General features: G+C 42.1%; 1 protein-coding gene across 2 annotated transcripts in view; it reads left to right on the plus strand.

Annotated features, from left to right (window-relative positions):
- Positions 1–22802, plus strand: part of LOC149284487 (actin filament-associated protein 1-like 1) — a 102533-nt gene that overhangs the window by 52817 nt on the left and 26914 nt on the right. Inside the window, exons 2-6 of one of the 2 annotated variants that reach the window (XM_089496680.1) lie at positions 5232–5360; positions 12562–12645; positions 16838–16935; positions 18550–18661; positions 19966–20064. In XM_089496680.1, the coding sequence (XP_089352806.1) occupies positions 5232–5360; positions 12562–12645; positions 16838–16935; positions 18550–18661; positions 19966–20064 (522 nt within the window). Of the gene's footprint in view, positions 1–5231; positions 5361–12561; positions 12646–16837; positions 16936–18549; positions 18662–19965; positions 20065–22802 lie in introns of those variants that run through there. The other variant, XM_089496681.1, reaches the window with a different exon arrangement.

Here is a 22802-nt window from a genome sequence, read left to right on the forward strand (position 1 = left end):
TCTCTGAGTGCTCAGAGATTCTTTCTGTTCCATATGCTGATCCCCTGCCCCTTAGAACAATCACATATACAGTACTGCCTTGTGTTGCAGTTAGTAGCGATTGAAAATGCAATGCATCCTTGTTATCAAAAGCTTCTGTTATAAATAATGGTGAATACTGGCTTCCTAAGTGTTAGGCTGGGCACTTAAAGCAGAAATAGCCTCCGAAAAGTCATGAAAAAGGAACTTTAGAGCAGAGCTACTCAAAGTGTTGGTCTGTGGACTGGTGGTTGTCTGTGAGTCATCATCTACTAGTCTATGGCAAGTTGGCAGGAATCTGCACTAATAAGATAATAATATGGCACAGATATGATACTGGTCCATCACACATTGGGGGGGGGGAGTCACCAGCTGATCTGATCTGCTTGCAAAGCACTGCTTTAGAATATTAGGACATGACTGAATCCATAGGAGAAAACTTAATTGCACTATATAACTTTTTATTAATAATTAAAACAATGATTTACAAAACAAGAATATACAATAGTTGTGATCATTTGTACAAGTACAAATAACCCCGTTTAGACATGTCCACATAATATGAGTTCCATAAAGTTCAATTTGTGTCCACTCCCTCAGCTCCCTTATTCTTCTAGAGTCCTTTTCATTATTTTTTCTTCAAACAAAATTCTATACTGTCCTAAATTTGCCCACAATTCATATTTACATACTCCTGCTTATTTATTCCCATCTTTTTTTTTTTACAATATTCCACTATTGGAGACCATTCCTCCTCCCTATCTTCAATATCGTTATTATTTAAGTAACCAGTTAGTTTATCCATTTTTCCTATGTCATTAACTTTTAATATCCACTCATCTATCTTTGGTACTTCCTGATTTTTCCAATTCTGTGCTAAAGTCAGCCTGCCCATTGTAACCAAATACAACATAACTCTTCCATATTTCCTTTCTATCTGAGAAGGTAAATTATTTAACATGTTTAGTAAATAAACTTCCAGTTCCATTTTGAACTTTATATTTAACATCTTTTCAATTGTTATATGTACCTTCTTCCAGTATTTCGCAAGTTTTGGACATTATCACCCAACATGGAAATTGCACTGTATAACTTTTATAAATATGCCTCAAGGCTTCAGGAACCTGAGCGAATGATTTTGCTTTACTTATTCTAGCACCCTTGTGTTCTAAGCTTCTGCTATTTGAAATTAAAATCAGGGCTGTCAAAGGCTTTCATGGCTGGCATCCATAGTTTTTTGTGGGTTTTGCGAGCTATGAGGCCATGTTTTATAAGAGTTTATTCCTTACGTTTCGCCAGCATCTGTGGCTGGCATCTTCAAATGCCAGCCACAGATGCTGGCGAAACATCATGAATAAACTCTTATAGAACATGGCCTCATAGCTCGCAAAACCCACAAAAAACTATAAAAATCAGGGCTGTTGTCTTTTGCAGTGCCAGAAAGAAAGAAAGGTTGGATAGAATGGTCCATGGATGCAGAAACTGATTATTAGAAGAAAGTGCACTATATTGTGCTGTAGATGATGATGTCATCAATGATATGTTCATTTCCATTTTTAGCCAGAGTTAAGCAATACCATTAGGCTTGTACTTGGCTCTCTCTTGTTTAAATAAGTGAGACCTGAAATGCTAATTTCATAATGGTCCTTGTCAGTCCCATTTCATAAAATGCATGTAGCAATTCCATTAGAAGGCTTGTATTTCACAAGAAATAACTCCCCCTCCCTCTCTCAGTGTTAACAGTTTGCCTGCATTCATATCTGTGGTGTGAAATAGTGTCTGATGCTCAGCCATTATGGCTGCATCTAAGAGTCCTGAACATGTCAACACTAAAAACTGAATAAGGACAAAAGAAAGCAATACTGAAGGGAAAATATACAGTTAGGAAGAGCCTCTTATACATTACCAAAATTTCATGAAAACTGGCCAGTGCTAAATCTTTTAAGACTTCAACGTTAGGGTAATATTACATTTGAGTGCATCCAAATGCATCTGAGGAAGTAGACTTTAGGTCCAAAACACACTGCAGAAATAATCCAGTTTTTGAGACAGCTTTAACTGCCCCAGCTCAATGCTAGTGAATCCTGGGAAGTGTAGTTTTGTGAGACATTTAGTGTTCTCTATCAGAAAATGCTCTGGGTCCATAATAAACTACAGTTCCCATATTTCCCTAGCATTGAGACAGGGCAGTTAAAGCAGTCTCAAACTGGATTATTTCTGCAGTGTGTTTGGGATCTTTAGGCGGGTTACAAACTGCCAAAAAATACGTATGGAATACGTATTAGGGTTAGGAAGGGGCGGTGCTTCCGCACCCCCCTAACCCTAGTACGTATTCCATACGTACAACATGGCGGTGCCCCTTCCACATGGGGGCCGCCATGTTTACGTATCGGACGCTGTGCGTCCGCACGTGTCGCGGCGTCTATGACGTCGCGAGTCCGCTCCTGGCGCCTCGCGACGTCATAGAGGCGCCGCTTAAAGAAGCTCCATTTTGGAGCTTCTTTTTCGGTCCGTGCGGGAGCCGCGCGGTGTGGCTGCTGCAGCTCCCGCACAGAGCAAACGGCGGCGGCGGCAGACCGCCTCAAAGCGGCGGTTTATAACCCGCCTTAGTCTACAAAACCTCATGCTGCCAATTTCTTTCTTTCAGTTAGTCTCAAAAGTGCTACAAGATCTCTCTACATCCAAATGCCATATTCCTGATAGTTTCAGCCTTCTCTCCTGGCTCATGGATTGCTTCTCCTGTTTTCATTTCATTCAGTTACTGAGCGCCTTTCTTCAGCACGTTTAGTAAGATCTGTTTGGCTAATCTCTGTTAAAAAAATAGTGTATCTGGACAATGCTTTTGTTCAAAATAAAAAACTCTGAAAGAAAGAGATGACTATCTTGTTGTTAATTCAGATATTCAAGAATGGATTAAGTAAAGGGCCAATTATTAATGAAGTTATATTGGAGCATATATTATATGTAATACCACCCATTTGAATAGATGGGATAACTGAGAACTGAGCCCAGTTGGCAAGAGAGGTCATATCATACTCTGGAAAAATTCCACTGTTTCTTCCTGAATAGTTTCTTTTAAGATCATAGTCCAAAGAGGTAACTTGTATACAATCAGTGAATGGGTACCTGCAAAAATAAAACATGGGAGTAGACTAGGGAGGATAAAGAAGCTGACTTAGAGGTAGAAAGGTATTTATAAACAATGACAGGAAAGACCAGCTTTGAGCATGAATCCTCCCGTCAGTCAATTCCCCTGTGTGCAGCAGAATGTCAAGTTAAAACGGGCTGAGCTGGGATTCAAGAAATTAATTGTAGCCTCTCTTCTCCATTTATAGTTTGCCAGAAATGACTTCTCTCCCTCACCTGCCACCACAGAACATTTTAACAAAATGTGTCATTTATTTTTGGGTGGATGGATTGTGCTCTAGCCTGTGTATTTTTCCCATGGGATGTGCAAAAGTGCAAGCAGACCTTGCCCAGTGCTTATGCTGTGACCTCTGTTTTTCCTAGCCAGTCAACTGAAGATTTTTGTCCATGTTGAGATGTGGAAAAATAAATATTGGGAAGAGCCTTTTAAAGAAGACATAATAATTGAAGGATGCAAGATGTTAAAGTGGTGAAGTAGGCGTGGGGCAGGAAAATGTGTCAGGGCATGTTAACTGGCAGTGTTACAGAATTATTTTTGGGAGATCCCTTCCTGCTTCTCTTCTTCAGAGGTTGTGATAAAATAGATGTTGGCTTTGAGTCCAGAGCATGTAAAAGTAATCCTCCAGGAGAACTGGTTTGTGTAAAGCAGGGATAGGCAACTGGTGGCCCTTAGAGCTTGGAAACATTACTGTTTCAATTACAACTCCCAAAATCCTTCAGCAAACATGGCCAGTGGGAGTTTTGATCCAAAAACCTAACTTTTCCAAGCTCTTCTCCAGATGTCATTAGACTGCAACTCACTTTAACACTAGTAGTAAACATCACAAGTATGTAAGATTGGTAGAAGCTTTAGTTCAGCAATACCTAGAAGTTTTTTGTGGGTTTTTCGGGCTACGTGGCCATGTTCTAGCAGAGTTTCTTTCTGATGTTTCGCCAGCATCTGTGGCTGGCATCTTCTCAATTCTCTGAAGATGCCAGCCACAGATGCTGGCAAAACGTCAGAAAGAAACTCTGCTAGAACATGGCCACATAGCCCGAAAAACCCACAAAAAACTATGGATGCCGGCCATGAAAGCCTTCGACTTTACAATACCCAGAAGGCCCATGGTTGCTAGATCCTGGTATACAACTTCCAAAAGCAATGCTGTTGGAGCTTTTAATCAAGTTCTGATTAGACACTGTATCTCCATCTAGTTGGAGGTGGCATTTCTGGGGGAGCACAAAGACACAAGGCATATATTAAGGGGGACTTGCCACTGAATTTTGATATACGTATTCATAATTAATCAGAACAAAATGATACCCACTCTTGCCTTACAGACCATGAAGCAACCAGCTACAAGTCCCTGATGTGTGTTTTATTTTGTGATAAAATAGACTTAGAACTGCATCCTTTAAGAGAATATACACATTAGAAGTCCATATTTTTTGAGGAAAAATGCATATTTAAAGCAGCTTGCTTTAGAAATAGAGCAAATAACACAGATTAGTTTTGAAATGGGACAGTATGGACACATATGGATATACAAAGGTAAAACTGATATATTCTGGAAATAGGCAGGCCTGTTCATCCCCAATGTCCAGATATAGTGTTATTAGATCTTTTCCTAAAGACAATGCCAGTGTTTAAAGTACTGAGTGAAGTTATGGTAGTTGTGCCTCCTGTTCCTTCATCCATTTCTTCAACTAACTTCCTCTTTGGCTGGTATATGACCAATTCAGATTCTGGCTAAGTGGAGCAAGAAGAAGAGGCACAACGAGAGAACTAACTGGGGCGATGGCGTCAGAGGTTGTGGTCCATGCATTTAAAACAGGAGTAGGAAACATGGCCCTCCATATATTGTTGGTCTATAATTCCCATCAATCCTAGCCAACATAGCCACCAGTGGGGGGTGATGAGAGTTACAGCCCAGCAACATCTGGAGAGTCCCACTTGCCACCCATGATATAAGGGATAGACAGACAAGCAATTTATCTGGAAAACTGGGATGTGGTCACTTCACCAACATCTTAGGAAGCTTGTCACCTGTCCCCCTCAACTCTGTGCTTTTCTTTTCTGCCCATAGTGTTGGATCAACTCCTGCCTGAGCTGAATGTACTGCTAAAGCTCTTGGACCATGAATACTTGAGCTCAACCACGATGGAGAAGAAAACAGCTGTCTCAAACATCTTACAGAAGCTGCAGCCCCCCACAGGTCAGGAAACCTTCTCTACTACTATTTGTCCTTTCACATCCATGATGGGCATAATGGCACCCTCAAGATGTTGTTGGGAATACAAGTCCCAGCAGCCCCAGACAGTAGGAATATTGGGAGTTGTCATCCAACAGTTACTGAGGGGGCAGATGACTCCCATCCCCACTGCACATCATTTTCCTCCTCCTCCTCCTCCTCCTCCTCCTCCTCCTCCTCCTCCTCCTCCTCCTCCTCCTCCTCCTCTTTTTCTTCTCCTTCTTCTTGTATATCTGTTTTGTCTTTTTCCTAAGGTTTAGGCAATGTGATGAACAAGGAAACACTCTGCATCCCATTCTTGTGACAACTTTACAGCTTTTAACATGCTAGTACAAGCATCTGTCTCTGCAGGACTCTTCTGCTTTAAGAATGACATGGGTGGGCCACTGAAGTTTCTTGGCTATTTGCCTCCACTGTGACAGGTACATGCAGTGCAACTAGCAGGGCCTGTTTCTTGCCCTGTTAAAAACAACAGCTCTACCATTAGGATCCAAAAGGCTTCAAAGAAGCAAAAGGTTTCTTAAGGCTACCCAGTCAGACACCCACCATAATGTAAAAGTGGCTAGAATAGTATGGAAACAGTGTTAGTGCAAATGCATTAATAGTACATTGTCAAAGTAAAAATAATTTGCCATTGTTGAATTATTAAAAAGGCTTTAAAAATAAATCTAACAGTTAATTCATTAAATTGTTATTTTTGAAAAACAAATCTTTTTTTTTAGATGACCTTTTTGGCCCCTTCCAACTCTAGGAACCTTATCACACGGAGGCACTTACGTGGGCGAAATATAGTAGAACTGTTTCAGAAGCATGAAGGTGGGATCGTCCGTCGTACTTCTAAAATGTAATTAAGGCTTCCCGCTTTCCTTCCATCTACGAAGCATTCATGGAGAAGCCAGGAGAAGACATTTTTTGAATAACAGGATCTTCCATTATTCAAAAAATGGCTTCTCTGCAAACACTTCATCGAAGGAAGGAAAACGGGAAGCCACAATTACGTTTTAGAAGCATGACAGATGATGCCACCTTCATGCTTCTGAAACAGTTCTGCAACGTAAGTGCCTCCATGTGATAATCCCCTAGGACTGTATGGATGTTATCACATGGAGGATGGGACATTATTGTCCCATCTATGTTCTGTGCTTATCAAGGAAGGAGTTTCACACAAAATCACCCTGATCAGGACATTGTTCCATCCAGAAAGTGCAATTGAACGTGATCACAGAAAAGTCTTTCTCATTAAATCGTGCTGATCCTGTGAATGTGCCCTGAATGAAGTGGAATTGTCCCCTCATTTCCTCTAATTTTGTATTATTGGAAGATAATGGTAATACAATTCCACTTGGCTGACAAGGCATTTGTGGGATAAGCATGATATGGTGAGAAAGCCTTTCAGGCAATCACGTTAAATTGTACTTTCTGGATGGGATAAAAATGCCTGTCCCCATGTGATAAATCCTATGATTCTGTGATTCAAAATTAATTAGATTAATAAGAAGTGTTAACCATTACTAAAAAAGCAATCCTGTTGCCATTTAATGATTAAAATAGCAAATGTAACAATGTTGTTTCAAAAACCATTAACAAATACAGTGTGCCTGCGCCATGCGCGAATGCATTTTATGCAGCTTCCAGCTTACGCAGAAGCCGCGCGGGGAGAATAACAATGTTGCATGCACACCACATGCACATGTCCCATTATTTCCTATGGGGCTCGAGCATAGGTGGATTTTCCCTTATGCAGGAGGATCTGGAACTGCTACAATCCTAGTCCAATTTGACTTCCGTGCTTCAAGGCTCCACCTTCCAGTCTTGTGGGTGTTCATTTTCTCAGGGCTCACACTGTCTCTAGTGTGAACTGAGCATTAGTGCTCAGTGCTTGGGCCTGTCAGTTTCATACGACCTATCATTTTGCCTCCTTCCAGTAAGAAAGAAAAAGAAAGCTACTGTGCTTTCAAAAAGATAACAGATTCTTCTCTTTCCACTCTCTCTTGTCTTCCTCCTCTTTATCCTTTGCACCTTTTGTCCTCTAGCAGGTCCTGCAGCTCCCACTTCATGTCTACAGTGTCATGCCATCATTATTCATAAGGCATGATGTGGTGGTTTGAGTGTTGGACTAGGACTTTGGAGACTGGGGTTCCATTCCCAGCTTGGCCATGAAACCCACTGGGTGACCTTGAGCAAGTCGCATACTCTCATCCTCAGGGAAAGGCAATAGCAAATCTCTTCTGAACAAATCTTGCCAAGAAAACCCCAGGATAGGTTCACCATAAGTTGGAAATGACTTGAAGACACACAACAACAAAGGGTACATGGCTGCTCCTTGTGGAGGTAGGTGACTCCCTCTGGTGGAAGGTTCCACACCAGTGGAGTCCCTCAATCAAGGAACAAAGATAAACAAGCATTAAACAATAGCTGGTTGATTTGGATATGGTACTTGATACCAGTAAGATTATATAATATAATAAGAACAACTAAAGAAACTGTTGAAGAGGTTGTCAAGAAATAGGGTCATATATGCATATGTGGTGGCAATGTAAATATGTACAAAAATTTTGGGAAAAAGTGATTTTAGAAATGGAAAATATTATGAATATAAAAATAGATAGAAAACCAAATATAGTTTTGTTATCGTTATATAATAATAATAATAATAATAATAATAATAATAATAAATAAAATTTTTATTTATATGCCGCCCTTCCTACGATCAGGGCGGCTTACAACAGATTAAAATGTATTACAGAAATACACAGATTACAAATTACATAGTTAAAACCAGGCAACAAACAAAAAGACCCCATAGCCCAACCTCTTGGCCACGGAAGAGGAGGGAGGCCCACAGGATATTTATTCGGGGAATGCCTGTTGGAATAGGAAGGTTTTGAGATCCTTCCTAAATTGGGCCAGGGTAGTAGATGTTGAAGAATGGAAAAAAGAGGAAAAGGAATTGGTAACAAACCTACTTACAGCAGCGAGATTAATCATTGTAAGACTTTGGAAAACAAAAATAAAGGTAGAACTGGAGGACTGGTATAAAGAAGTATGGAAATTAGCAATTAATGACAAATTAATATGCAAATTGAAAGTAAGGAAAGGACTATGGAAAAGAAATGATTTTGATGGGTTATGGAGAAAATTTATTGAAAAAACATTAAGAAAAGAAGATGGAAAATTACCTCCATGAGATGAAATGAAATACAACAATGGTAATGGCTCCAGGGAAGGGGAGCCCTGAGAATGTAAGAATATATCTATCTGTCTCTAAGGAAAATGTTATGGATTGTATATATTTAAAATATGAACTAAAATAAAAAACATTTTTAAAAAACCAATAGCTGGCAAGAGCAAACTTTTCTGGTCTTTGATTTATTGGAACCTTGTGGCTATGCATGCTCCTTCTCAATATTTGTGATAGCTCCCTGCACATGGCAAGTGAAATGGCAAGCTTTTGACAGCTTCTCCACATTGAGCTATCTAAGATGGCTGCTGCACCTTTCCTTTTAAGGGAAAATGCTTAATTCTCCACCAGCATCCCTGAGAGATGAAGCAAGTCCAACTGTTAAATGCGACGGGGTGTGTATGTTTGTCTCTGTTTGAGAGATAGATGAGCAAAGTGCTGCAGCAATTGAATCCCCAGACGTGGTAACTGGTGATATTTGATCATGTTGTAGCTGGATAGGAAGTGCTCTGTGTTTCCTGTGGAAATGTGTTCCCAGTAGCTTTCCTGTTGGCTAATTTTGCTGAGAGAGAGGATTTCCATGAAAATAGCAAATGGCTTGTATTCCCTCATCTCCTGTAACACACAGAGTACTTGCATGCTACTTGAAACGACCCAGGCTATATCTATACTGCAGAATAAATGAAGTTTGACACTGCTATAATTGCTATGCTTAATTCTGTGGATTTCTAGAATTTGTAGTTTTGTGAGATATTTAGCCTTCTCTCTCAGAGAACTCTGGTGTTACAACACATTACATATCCCAGAAGTCCATAAGATGGAGCCATGACCATTAAAGTAATGTCAAAGTGCATCAGTTCTGCAGTGTGATAGCAGTCTGAGAGCCTTATCACATGGAGGTTTTTGTAGCTCTGATCTGAAGCCACTGCAGGTCCAACGATGTGAATTCACATAACATGATGTATTATCTCACGTGATTGCTTTCTATGGGGGGGGGGTCATTCCGGGCGCATCCACAGTGAATCCGGAGTGACTCCTCATTTTGGGGAATTAGGTAACAAGCGAATTCAAAAACATTGCTCCTAAGCTCACTTTGATTTTACTCTGAATTGGTCTGGTGTGGAATACAACTTTGTTCCATCCCAGTACGCCCCCCCAAACCTCCAAGGTCCCACATTTCCCATGATGCTGTGCTGAAATTTTGCCCCATTTGCTTCTGGTGCTCGGAAGGGTAGACTTAGATGTAGATGACAGGGATGAAGGGAATGAAACAAGAGGCTGGGGGAGAGATGGGAACAGCAGAGGGGTCCATCAGAGACTGGGGGGGAGCAACAAACTCCAACTTCCACAATTCCATAGCCTTGAGCCAAAGACCCCACAACAAACTCCAATTCCCAGAATTCCATAGCCAGGATAGTTAAAGTGGAGTCAAACTGGATTATTTCCTCAGTGCAGATGCACCTAAGAGAAGGTAACTGTTACAAAGGGAAGGAGAGCATGGAGAATAATTATAATTATTATAATAAAAAACAAAAAATGTTTTAATAATAATAATAATAATAATAATAATAGTTTTTTGTGAGTTTTTCGGGCTATGTGGCCATGTTCTAGAAGATTTTCTTCCTGACGAAAATCTTCTAGAACATGGCCGCATAGCCCGAAAAAACCACAAAAAACTATGGATGCCGGCCATGAAAGCCTTTGACTTCACAATAATAATAATGTTATTACTTTGCTGAGGCACCAGAGCTCTCTGGCAGAGAAGGCTCAATGTCTCACGACACTACGGTTCCCAGAATTTCATAGCACTGAGCCAGGACAGTTAAAGTAGAGTCAAACCCCAGTGCGGATGCAACCTAAGAGAAGGCAACTGTTACAAAGGGAAGGAGAGTGGATTGGATTCAGGGAAGTGGTATTTTAGGGAGCATGGAGAATAAGGGAAACTGGATCATTTCTGCACTCCTCCAAAATGGCTCTCCTTCAGATCCAAAGGATTTACTTCCAAGTAAACCTGCAGCTTCTACACTGATTATTTTGCAGTGAAAGAATTTATTAATAAATAATAATAATAATAATAATTATTATTATTATTATTATTATTCAATAATAATAATAATAATAATAATAATAATAATAATACAGTGGAACCTCGGGATACGAAATACCCGGGTTACGAATTTTTCGGGACCCGAAAAAATCCAATTGGAAATAATTGTTCCGGGTTACGAACGTTTTTTCGGGTCCCGAAAAAACTTTTGGTGCTTTTTGCCGCGATTTTACACCAAATCGCGGCTTTTCCCCATTAGCGGCTATGGGGATTCGGCTTGCGAAAGCCGTTCGGGTTACGAAAGCGGCCGCGGAACGAATTATTTTCGTAACCCGAGGCTCCACTGTAATAATAATAAATAGATGGGGGCTCTGACACGGAGGATAGATGTAGATGTAGCTGAAATAGATGAGGAGAATGACAGGAGGATAGATGTAGATGTAGCTGAAATAGATGTGGGCTCTGACATGGAGGACCCATTTGGATTTGGCTGCCAGAGATGGGAAAATAGAAGGGAGGAAGAAACGTGAAGCCATCATTCACTTGAGGCTAGCATTCACGTGAAACTGGAACCAGGAAGTGGCCCTCTTCTTCACCCTGGAAGTGCAAAGGTTCACGATCCATTCAGAGCCCCACTGAGCATGTGCAAGGGTCCCAATTCGAATTGTTGAATCCTCATGGTATGTACCGGTGTGATAATTTAATGTGCACTCACTCTGCTTTGACTCAGGAATCGCCACAATTTCATTCTTCATGTGTAATAATTCATCACATGAATTGCCTTGGATTCGAATTGACACTGCTTCTCCTTCAATTCAAATTAGGTTCTTTGGAAGCTGATCAGGCTTCATCCATAAAAAAAAGAAGTGATAACCAGGACCACTCCTACTTTTAGGCCAAGTAAGCAGATAGGGAGGCATAGGTTTGAGAGGCAACAATAAAGTGAAATGACCTTACATAAGCACTAGCATCCTCCAACACATTGTTAGCAGAAGAATAACATAGGAGGCCCAGGGCAGACTGGGAATATCCTGACTCTCCAACTGCCCCATCCCCCCCCCTTTACCTTGGTCTCCCTTCCTGCTGGGCTACCACTGCCATGGGTCACTTGTTTCTGAAGTCAGAATGAGGTAGCCAGTGACAGTCAGATTCTGACCTGAGAATGTGTGACCCATGGCAGCAGCAGACACACCAGACAATTCAGTGGGATGACTGTGTAAACAGCTACCACAGCATGGGGTCAGAGGGCTCTGGATCTTCCCGATCTGGAGCAAGAGGTAAGTTTTTTACTCCATTGTAACCTTGTTATCGCCCTGGTTTAAGTGCAGGAAGTGCTGGACATTGTCTGGACTCCCCATATCAGAACCAGGGTTTGGGCTGTGTATTGTCCAAACAGGACAATGCCAGAATGGGGGGGGGGGCTTTTGGCCTGTACAGACAAGGCCCATATCTTCCAGGTTGGCCTGCTGCCTTCAAATACACCAGAGGAAGTTATCCCTTTGCCAGTACTGAACTAAGGTTCAATTGCAAGGAGGTGATGCCTTGCCCCCAAAAGGTCTTGGGCTGCCCAGGGTGATAGCAGGTTTCCATTTTGTTCCTAATGTTGAGCTGGGATTTCCTGAGAAATGGTTATCTCATTGCTACTGATGACCTCCCAAAAACATACAGCTTTGAAAGGACACTGAGTGTGTTGTTGGGCTCTTTGTTCAGAGCAATGGTGAGGCCCAGAAGGCTTGGCCAGCACAATGCCACAAGTTGATTGAGTTATAGAACACTTCCCAGAATCCTTTATACCACGTGAGAGGGTCAATTCCAGATATATTGATATAGCAAGAATTTCCGGAAGTGAAAAATTTGAAAGGCATTGGTCTAGAGTATTTTTATTTATTTTTTTGATCTGATGATCCCTGTTGTTGACATGTTTTTCTGTGTTGCAGGGAAAGATGTGAACGACATGTATATGAATACAGAAACACTGCATAATGGCACTAGCTTTGTGGAGTCACTCTTTGAAGGCTTTGGTATGTATTTTCACCCTCTCCAACCTGTTTATGTATCTCTTGCTGAGAGACTTCTTGCTGTTTGGTTTTATCTGACCTTCATCTGCTAGAGTTAGCTGATTACAAATTGAAGGCCTGCACAACAAATTTACAGTATGCAGCATTGTCCTTTTTTCTTGCAGTGTCAGAATTGTTACTTGTAAACATTTGATGAAAACAAAGTTAGTATTGTAATTTTTGTACAGTGAACAATGTTCATTATTGCAAAAACATTACATTGGGGGGTTGATCATTTTTGTTGCTTTTTGTAAAAATTACAGTAAAATTGAAAGTGCCATGTTAATCACAGTGAACTAATTGCTGATGACCAGTAACCATTAACACAGTATTTGTTTTTAAAATTATAATAACGATCAGTCTGTAACACATTGGAGTTTGTGTTACAGACTCTGCTGTTTCTTTCCATCTGTCCTCCTAAGTAATCCCCACAGGGCAAAATAATTTTTAAAAATGAAGCTGGTGAGCCATTGTATCCCACTACTAATACTCAGTGATGTCTATTCTTGAATTCAGATATTCCTGTTTGCTCAAAATAAGTGTCTGCCCCATTTGGTGAGGACACAAGAGAAAGCCTTCCCAATGGCTGCTTCCAGGTGCAGAATTCCTTCCCATGAGAGGCTCATTTGGTCCCCTCTCTGTTCTCTTTCCCCTGGAAGGCAAAAACCTTTTGACTTAGGCAGGTCTTTGGCTCTTAACTTATGGTGCAGAAGTGGCTTTTAATGGTGTATGCTGTGCTTTTAGGACACTGTTTATCAGGGTTCAATTCCTCACTTAAGCACAGAAACCCAAGTCACAGTCTCTCAGCCTCAGAGGATGGCAATGGCAAATCCCCTCTGAAAAAACTTGCCAAGAAAACCCAATGATAGTGTTATGCCCAAGATTGTAAGGGCAACCTGTTTATCCTGAGAGCGTGTAATGAGAATCTTCCTCTCCATGAACTTATTCACAGTAGGGCTGACACAGACATTAAGATACCAAATTTGGTTTTAAACACCATGCATGTAACATTTATTGAATCACAAAGTAATACAACCATTGATTATCAAGAGTTCTTTCACTCACACATTCATACAATACTCACACACACTTTCCTTCCGCCGAACATTGATCAGTTGTTCTCGAAGGCTGGGGATGACACCGTTGCCGCGGTAGATGCCAACAAAATGGAGATGAAAGTCCAGGGTCTTTATACTTCTTCTTCTCTCTGGCTCTTGGCTGCTGAAGTCTTGCAATATTGCAGCCCATTACTCAACTTCCTCTTTTGGGAGGACACACAGGTTGTTCAGATCAGTCCATGTTCAAAGCAACTCGTTCTGTTCAAAGTTCTCCATTGTCCTGTCAGTTCCTCATCATGGCGACTCAGGAGGTAAGGTTCTTCCCGGTCATGGTTCATCACACCTGGACGGCACCCCGCTTCAGCTTCCAAGTTTTCAGACTTTCCTCGCCTCGGTTGCCAAATACCTTTGTCACATCAATGCTCTGCATGGAACCATCTTGTTTGGTCCTTTAGCTATGTTTAAAGCACAATTCCTTGGTTCTTCGGTTCTTCAGCTCTGGGTTTAAGTCAGAACTCACTCATTCGTCTTACTATAGGTTTACCTTAAGATCAACATAAATCAAAAATGACTTAGTGGTACACAACAACAAATGTGTTTTAAACTGTTTTTGCTTTATGTCTTTTAATAGAATTGCTGTTAGTTTTCTAATTGTTATACTAATAGTTGGGGTTTTTTGCTCTACTTCATTCTGATTTGTTGTCAGCTAGCTTGGGTAGCTTTCCTCATACCCCTAGTCTGTGTTGTAGTGGATTGGGAGTTGTGAGATCTGGGTTCTGGTCCCCATTGAATCATGTTCAATGGATGACTTAGAGTGACCTGCCATACTTGCCATAACTTTCAGGGTTGTTGTAGGGATAAAGAGGGGAAGAAAGGAAACTTGTATGCTGCCCTGAGCTCATTAGAAGAAAGGCGGGCAATAAATTTTACTGTCAAAGAAAAAAAGATTAAATGAATGAATGTATATCTTGGTGTGTACAATCTTTTGTACTATGGATCTTGTTGCACTTTTGAGACTAACTAAGCAAAAGAAGTTGTAGCAGATTCCTCAGATTCACCAAGTCTACAAAAGCTTATGCAACAACTTCTATTGCTCAAACAGTCTCAAAAATACTACAAGATCCCTTTGGATACTGATATTCTGGACTAGCACGAATGTGCGGCTGAACAGACTGCCCCCGCCTCTTTCTTCTCCAGATCAGGGCCGTGCCCCCAATCTGGCCTTTTCATGCCTCAAAAAGGAGCCGCGAAAAGCGATTCCATTTTGCGCCATGGAAAGAGTGCAATAGCTGCTGGCGCTGCGGCTTTTTGACACTCTTTTGGTGTTGCATATGGACGCAGCACCAAAGGAGCACCATGATGCCACTCGCCATGTGGTGGAACATGCAGCATCACGCTGGCATGGAGGCAGAGTTGGGGTATGTGTTGTGCGGATGCCACACCCCACTCCACCCCTGTACAGTCTCTGTATCTCTGAATTCTACCCCTTTTGAACTATGTCGCCTGATCAAAAAAATCACCACACTTTTTTTTTTTTTACAAAAATGTTCAGTAGGGATTTAGACACCCTTACCAATATCCAATAATTCCTAAACCTGTTTACATCCTCTGCAGTAGTTCCCTTTTTTGCTTACTGAGGTTGAAGGCTCAGCTAGAAGTGGGTATGAGATATGTCATTGCATTTAATATGTGCATTTTTAAAAAAATCAAATGGCAGCTCCTTGGTGTAAAATTGCAGTGGGGGGATTAACCCTTTCGTCTCCAACTTTAGTCCTAAATGATTATCAGCCCTTTGAAGCTCCTATTTCCACTGTGTATTTACTCGGTGTATTTGAGTGTTATTGTAGAGACTGCACCAAGCATAATATCCCTAAATTATAAGTATCCTAAATATCTAGATACAGGGAGCATCTTGATATATGATCATCTTTGAACTCATGTAAGCTGATTTCAGAATGTTTCCATTCTTATATTAAGCCAAAACTAGGAAATTACATTTAAAAGTAGTTACAGGCCTGTTACAGACAGCCAAAATAAAGCTGCTTTGAGTCACAGTGGAGGTATGGTGTTTCAATGATGCATGCGTCCTAAGAGTCCAGAAGTCGCACCAAAGCCACGCTCCAGCCCTAAGTGGCTTTTGCGTGGCTTCTGGACTCTTAGGACGCATGCATCATTGAAACACCATACCTCCACTGTGACTCAAAGCAGCTTTATTTTGGCTGTCTGTAACAGGCCACAGTTATTAAGAATTAAGGTAAATTATTTTGGATTACTTTTTTAAAAAACACATCAGGATGATTTAAACCATTGGCCTGCCATCCAATATGTCCTCTTCTTCTGATCACTTAAGTAGCATAGTGGTGAAATGCCTGTACTGCAGCCACTCATTCATAAATCACAAGGCTGTGACTTCAGTACCAGCCAGGGGCTCAGGGTCAACTCAGCCTGACATCCTTCCGAGGTCACTAAAATGAGTACCCAGCTTGTTGGGGGCAATTACCTTATACATTGTAAACCACTTAGGGAGTGCTTAATGCACTAATAAGAGGTATAGAAATGTACTTGTTTGCTATTGCTACTAGTACAAAGCATAGCACAAACCAGATCTTGAACCAAGTACTGTTCCTCCTCAATCATTTCGTGATGCCACAGCCCCATAACCATAAAAGCAGTGTTAGAAACTTACAGTTATGCTGCAAACGGGGTGAAGTTATTCCTTGTTAAGTTACCATTGTCATGTGATTTAGATCTACATTTGTTATTGTAAAAATGAATTAATTACAAATTACCAATTATTTGTACCTCATTATTTCTGAGTTCTGAAACAGGAGTGCTGCCCCTCACTTTCTATTCCCCTTCCCCTCACATCTCCCCCCTTTCTGCACTCTCCAAGTTGTTGAGTTGTAAAGGATTGAGCAAATCCAGTGCCCTGTGCTCTTCTAGGCACAAGCATTTGGATTTGCAATTCTTAGAAGGGAGCCCTACGTGTAGCATTAAGAAGGAAAGATGGAAGGCTGTGTGATGCAAGAGGGAAAATGCATGTTCGGATTTCAACACTACCACATTGTTCAGTGCCTGGTTTCTAACCTTCTTCCCAGACTGTGACTTGAGCAATCTTCAGGACATGCAAGAGGATGATGGAGATGCCAAAGAAGGCATCAGCTTGGAGCTTTCAAGGAGTCAGTTGGCTAAAAGTGTAAGTCCTGTTAATTCCCCAGTTCTCCATAACTGAGCTTTTTAACAGGCTCGCCAGACTTTTGGACAGAACTCTTTCTCAGACCATCTTGGAAAGAGCAGTGCTAATAATAAAGACAGTATGTGCAGGAAACCTCATTTAGTTATTTCCCCATGTGACCAGCTGATCCTTTAAGGCCCATCTGGATCTATCAAAATTGACAATAGTGAGGACAATGTTCTCCTCCCAAAAAAACCCCCACAACAGCCCTGGAATGGCCATGTGACTAAAACATGCTTCAAATTTATTCTGCTTTGGCCATCCAGGCTTTTGCATGCAGCCATGAAACCAAGCCAATACCATATTAAAACATAATTAAGATAAAATAATTGAATTGATAATAAAAACATGCAAAATAGGTCTGAGATTATATCTTCTTATATCTTGTTCCTCTCTCTATCAAGGGCTAACTTGACATGCTTGGAACACTTAATAGTCAGTTCCTGCTAATAAAAACATTGTTTTTTCTGTGATGGGATAGCATCTCTACTATGAACAATAAGTGAGTCAAGGTACTGAGTTCTTAAACCTAAATACAAAGGTCATTCAGGGGAAAAAGACATAAGTCTTCCATCTTTCTATAGGCATATGAGGGTTGTCTATCTGTGTTGGGTCTGCCATCATATCACATTTTGATTTCCATTAGATATGACATATTCAGTCTGCGCTTAGTTAAAAGGATCTTAAGGACACATGGGCAAGTAAAAACTAAATAAAGGGGCAATTTTCAAAGATATAATATAACAGGGCTATAGTTAAACACTAGTGCAGCATTTTCCCAAAGGTCAGTGTCTGCTGAACTTCTGTTTGGGCAACATTATAACTTTTTCCAACCAAATAGCTCACTGAGAATCTCAAATTAGATACAAGATGACAGAATTTTGTAGCCCATGATTCTGGGTTCATTTCTTCATATGCCATGAAATCTGAAGGGGAAACTGGCTGAAAAATTATTTTGAGCCAATATTGAATGGCTGCTTTCTAGGCCAAAGTTTTAACTCAGCAGCATGGAGACTCTATATGTACAACTGCCTTGGGGAAAGATTTGGAATTCCCTGAACTCTTGTTACAAATCTATGTTGTACTGAGTCCAATACTACCATATCTGAGAGGACCCACACTGCAGCTTCATATAGCAGCTGTGTCAATATCTTAATCTTATGAATTGCAAGGCAGGCACCACAAACTGGCCATGAAAATTGTCCAGTTCACATTGACCTTGCAATTAGGGTTGTCAGAGTGAAAACTGTAGATTGCTCCAGTACCTGTAGTGGTTGTGCAAAAGAGGGAATTTCAGCAAGTCCTGCTTGTTACCTAGTTGCATGGCAAGCCACATCTGCTGACATTCCTCCTTCTAGACAACTATTAATGGTCCAGGAGTCCTCTCCAGTTTTCACTGGCAACCCTAACTGCAGTTGATCTTTATTCATACACAGACATGGTTAGAATCAGGTGGATCAAGTTGCTCTACATGAACATACCTACTTGAGAGTTATGTGCTGGGGCAAATAGCAAGAGCGTGGGACTTCCTGATTTGCCATTCATGCTAGTTCCCTCATTTTGCTTTTCCTACAGGTTTCGGGGGAGCCACCTCCACCATTGCCTACCACTCCTCCTCCTGAAGATTATTATGAGGAGGCACTGCCACTGGGCCCAGGCAAAGCCCCAGAATACATTACCTCCCACAGTAAGTCTAATTGGGACTTGGAGAGTGAGAAAAACAGACAGCAGTCTGAGTCTCGAAACTGCTTTTTCCCCCTTGGCACTCCCATATCAGCTTAGGAAAACAAAGGTTCCTCCCAGGTGTCTGACAAGTGAACAGCCCTATAATTTATAGGCCCCTGGAAGGAAATGGTGCTTGTATTGGGGGGAGGGGGGCTGTCACACTCCTTTTCCTGCTTCTTTGTGCTCTCCCAGTCTTTTCAGATGTCACAAGTAGTTGTTTACTCAGGCTTGCCTGGATACATACCAGTAAACCCTGAGTGGCAGAAATGCAAAGCGTCTTAACAATTCCCCCCCACCCCCAAATTTGACTGCAAGATTAAGCAAAGGTGGAGACACCTGCTCTGGTTTATTTTTACAGGCATAAATCCTGAGACCTGGTGACCCTCAGAAACAACTTTAAATAGACCAACACATAAGGAAAAACCTATAAGATTTCTCAGTGAACTAAGTGTTTCTCCTGGTATTTATGCCATGGGCAGTATCAGGAACGGGGAGGGGGGTGATATGGTGGCAACAGACTTCCCTCAGTAAAGTCCAGAAGATGATATGAAGGAGAGACTGTGGGGAACACAGGAGAGAGATAGGTTTTGACTCAGGTCCAGGAGGGTCAGCCCATCATATGGTTTGAGTTCTGATAGAATGTGTTAAAGAAGCAAAACAAAGGGGCTGGAGTGCAATGCTTGTTGTAAGCCCTGTGCCAGTATGTGCTTTCTAATAATGACTGTGACCTGGAGGGTAGTATCAGGAAAGGTGTCGAGAAACAGCCAGCTTTTTTGCAGGGAGAAATAATGAAATGTGCCAGACAGCAATCTCTATGTTATCCCTTTTTCTGAGGGCTGTGGTATCTGCTAACCATTTAAGAACTGGTGGGGAGATTGACTGGAAGAGGGCCAGAGCTTGGAATCATTACTTGAGGGGATTACAACTTCTGAAATCTCCACTGATCCTAGCCAGGATCACGAGTGGGAGTTGTACTCTTAAGAGATAACTTTTTCAAATGCTAGAGAATACTTTGCGGGTTTACCTTCTTTTGAGCTGTGCCATCCCAGCTGCTTGTTTCCTTTTTTTACTTCATTACCAGTCAGCAGCACTTCATTGTGTAATTCTTTGTGCCTGGCCTGGCAAGAAAGTTGATTTCAATACCTCTTTCTACTGAAATATTCCCCCTCCGGCCTCAGATTTTGTGCCACAGGGAAAATCATCCACATACTGAGTGACCTGATGTGGGGCAGGGGTCTGAGCATATCCCATCTGCTTTTTCAACAGATAGCTCCAGTCCCCCCAACTCAATAGAGGATGGATATTATGAGGATGCAGATAGCAACTACCCTGTCACCAGAATAAATGGAGAACAGAAGAACTCTTGTAAGTAGCGCTGCAAAAATGCATGTTGTGAAACCACAGGAGGAATGGAATCCTCTGACTGTTAAATACTGAACTATTGGCCCCAAGAATGCATACAGTCAAAGGATATCTGAAAGTCCTAGACTATCATATGCCTGTTGCACTGTGGTGCGGTTTGTGTTTTTCACAGAGAATAGAAAATGAGGAATGTTGAATCCTCATCTTCACATGCTGTAACAGACAAGAAAGTTCTTTGTTAGCTAATGGTAGGATTGAGCAACATAATAAATAATAAATAATAAAATTTTTATTTTTATAACGCCCTTCTTACAATCAGGGCAGTGCACAACATATCAACAATTACAAATTCAATAAAAATACAATTAAAACCCACATTAAAAACCCATTCTGGCCAGCTTGCCACTGCTGTCAGAGGGGGGGGGGGGGGGGAGACTAACTGGAACTTGTGTCCGGGAATGCTAACTGGAACAGGAAGGTCTTTAATTCCTTCCTGAACTGGGCCAGGGAGGTGGCCGAGCAGAGCTCTATGGGCAGCGTGTTCCAGAGGGTCGGGGCGATGATGGTAAACGACCTCCTCGATGTGGAGGCTAACCTAGCCCCTGGGACCCTCAGTAGTTGCTGCCCAGATGTTCTGAGGGTGCGGGGCAGATTGTATGGGGAGAGGCGGTCCTCTAGGTATCCTGGGCCCAAGCCATGTAGGGCTTTATAGGTTATAACCAACACCTTGTATTGCGCCCAGAAGCGAATAGGCAGCCAGTGCAGATCTTTAAGTACAGGTGTAATATGACTGGCTCTGGATGTACCAGTGACCAGTCTGGCTGCCATGTTCTGTACCATTTGTAGCTTCCGGGTATGGTACAAAGGTTGCCCCATGTAGAGCGCATTGCAGAAATCCAACCGAGAGGTTACCAGAGCATGTACTACCGTTTCAAGGTCCCTCTGGCCCAGGTATGGGCGCAGCTGGCGGATGAGCTGAAGCTGATAACAGGTGCTCCTGACCGTCGCATCCACCTGAGATGTAAGGTGGAGCAACGAATCCAGGAGCACCCCCAGACTGCGCACGGAGTCCTTCACAGGAAGCGTGATCCCGTTCAGGACAGGTGGAACCACCGCCATTCCCGGGCCAGGAGAACCTATCACGAGTACCTCCGTTTTCTCTGGATTCAGACTGAGTCGGTTTTCCCTCATCCAGCCCGTTACTGACTCCAGGCAGGCCACAAGAGGAGAGATGCCATCCTCGGTCACTGCATCAGTCGGAGACATAGAGAAGACTATTTGGGTGTCATCAGCGTACTGATAACCCCACACCCCATGTCTCCGGATGATCTCTCCCAGCGGTTTCATGTAAATGTTAAAAAGCATGGGAGACAGAATGGCTCCTTGAGGGTCTCCCAGCTGCACCATCTGGAACCTCCCGGAGAGGTAGGACCAGAACCACTGGAGCGCAGTGCCCCCGATTCCCACCTCTGCCAGGCGCTCCAGAAGGATACCATGGTCTATGGTATCGAAAGCCGCTGAGATGTCCAAGAGCACCAACAGGGACACGCTTCCCCTGTCGATGCCCAGACGGAGATCATCGACCAAGGCGACCATGGCCGTCTCAACCCCGTAACCCGCCCGAAAGCCAGTTTGAAATGGGTCCAGATAATCCGTTTCATCCAAGATCGATTGAAGCTGGATTGCAACCGCCTTCTCGATCACCTTCCCCAAGAATGGCAGCAGTGAGACTGCCCGATAATTACTATGTATCAGGGGATCGAGGGAGGGCTTTTTTAACAGCGGTTTTATAGTGGCCAGTTTCGAGCTGGATGGAAATTGCCCATCCCTCAGAGATGTATTAATAATCTGGTGTAACATCGAAGTTACCACCGGTCCCCCCTTAGCCGCTAGCCATGAGGGACAGGGATCGAGGGAGCAGGTTGTCTTCCGAACGCTTTGAAGGATCTTGTCCACATCCTCGGTACTAACCGGCTCAAACTGATCCAGTTTAATGGAGTCCACGGAGGCTCTGGATGCCTCTACTATAGGTTCTGCCCTAATGCCGGCGTTAAGACCTTCGCTTATCCGAGAGGTTTTATCCGCGAAGAAGTTGTTAAATTGGTCACAGCAGGCCTTAGAAGGTTCAAGGATCTGGTTCAGGGTGGGAGGGAGCTGAGTTAGCTCCCTGACCACCCTGAACGACTCTGCGTATATAGAGACAGCAGTTGCTAATGTGCAGGCTTTTCCAGATACAATTCCCAACATTTTTGTTCATCAAATATTGCCTGCACAATCTTGTAGCATAGAAGAGCCTGTCCCTTAAATGTTAAGCCTAAAACAAGATCAACTAAGGAGTTGTATGTGGCCAATAGAGCCAATATTTGAATTGCCTACGCTTAAGAGCATTGGCCAAAACTTATATCTCATGTTATTTGCAATCGGGCTACACCTTGCAAAAATCTCTGTTGTTTCTTTTGAGAGACACCACAATAACCCAGCCTTTTCCTACATCCATGTAAAAATACTCCAACTGGAGACTTTCTTAATTTGTGGGTAAATTTAGAAAATGGTTATAGCTAGCTTGAACTTTGAAAATTATAGAAATAATCTGAAATGGTATATTTACTCTAGTCTGAACTGCAGTGTTGTTTGTTTATTAAACCAGACTGTAACTGGGAAATCCCAGTGAAAAGTCCAACACTTTGTAAAGTCAAAGCAGAGCTTATAAGAAAAAGCAAACTATGGGACATTGAGACAGT

This window comes from Sceloporus occidentalis, unplaced genomic scaffold, assembly GCF_023333645.1.
Source record: "Sceloporus occidentalis isolate IW3139 unplaced genomic scaffold, rSceOcc1.0.p SCAF_92, whole genome shotgun sequence".
Lineage (NCBI taxonomy): Eukaryota > Metazoa > Chordata > Lepidosauria > Squamata > Phrynosomatidae > Sceloporus > Sceloporus occidentalis.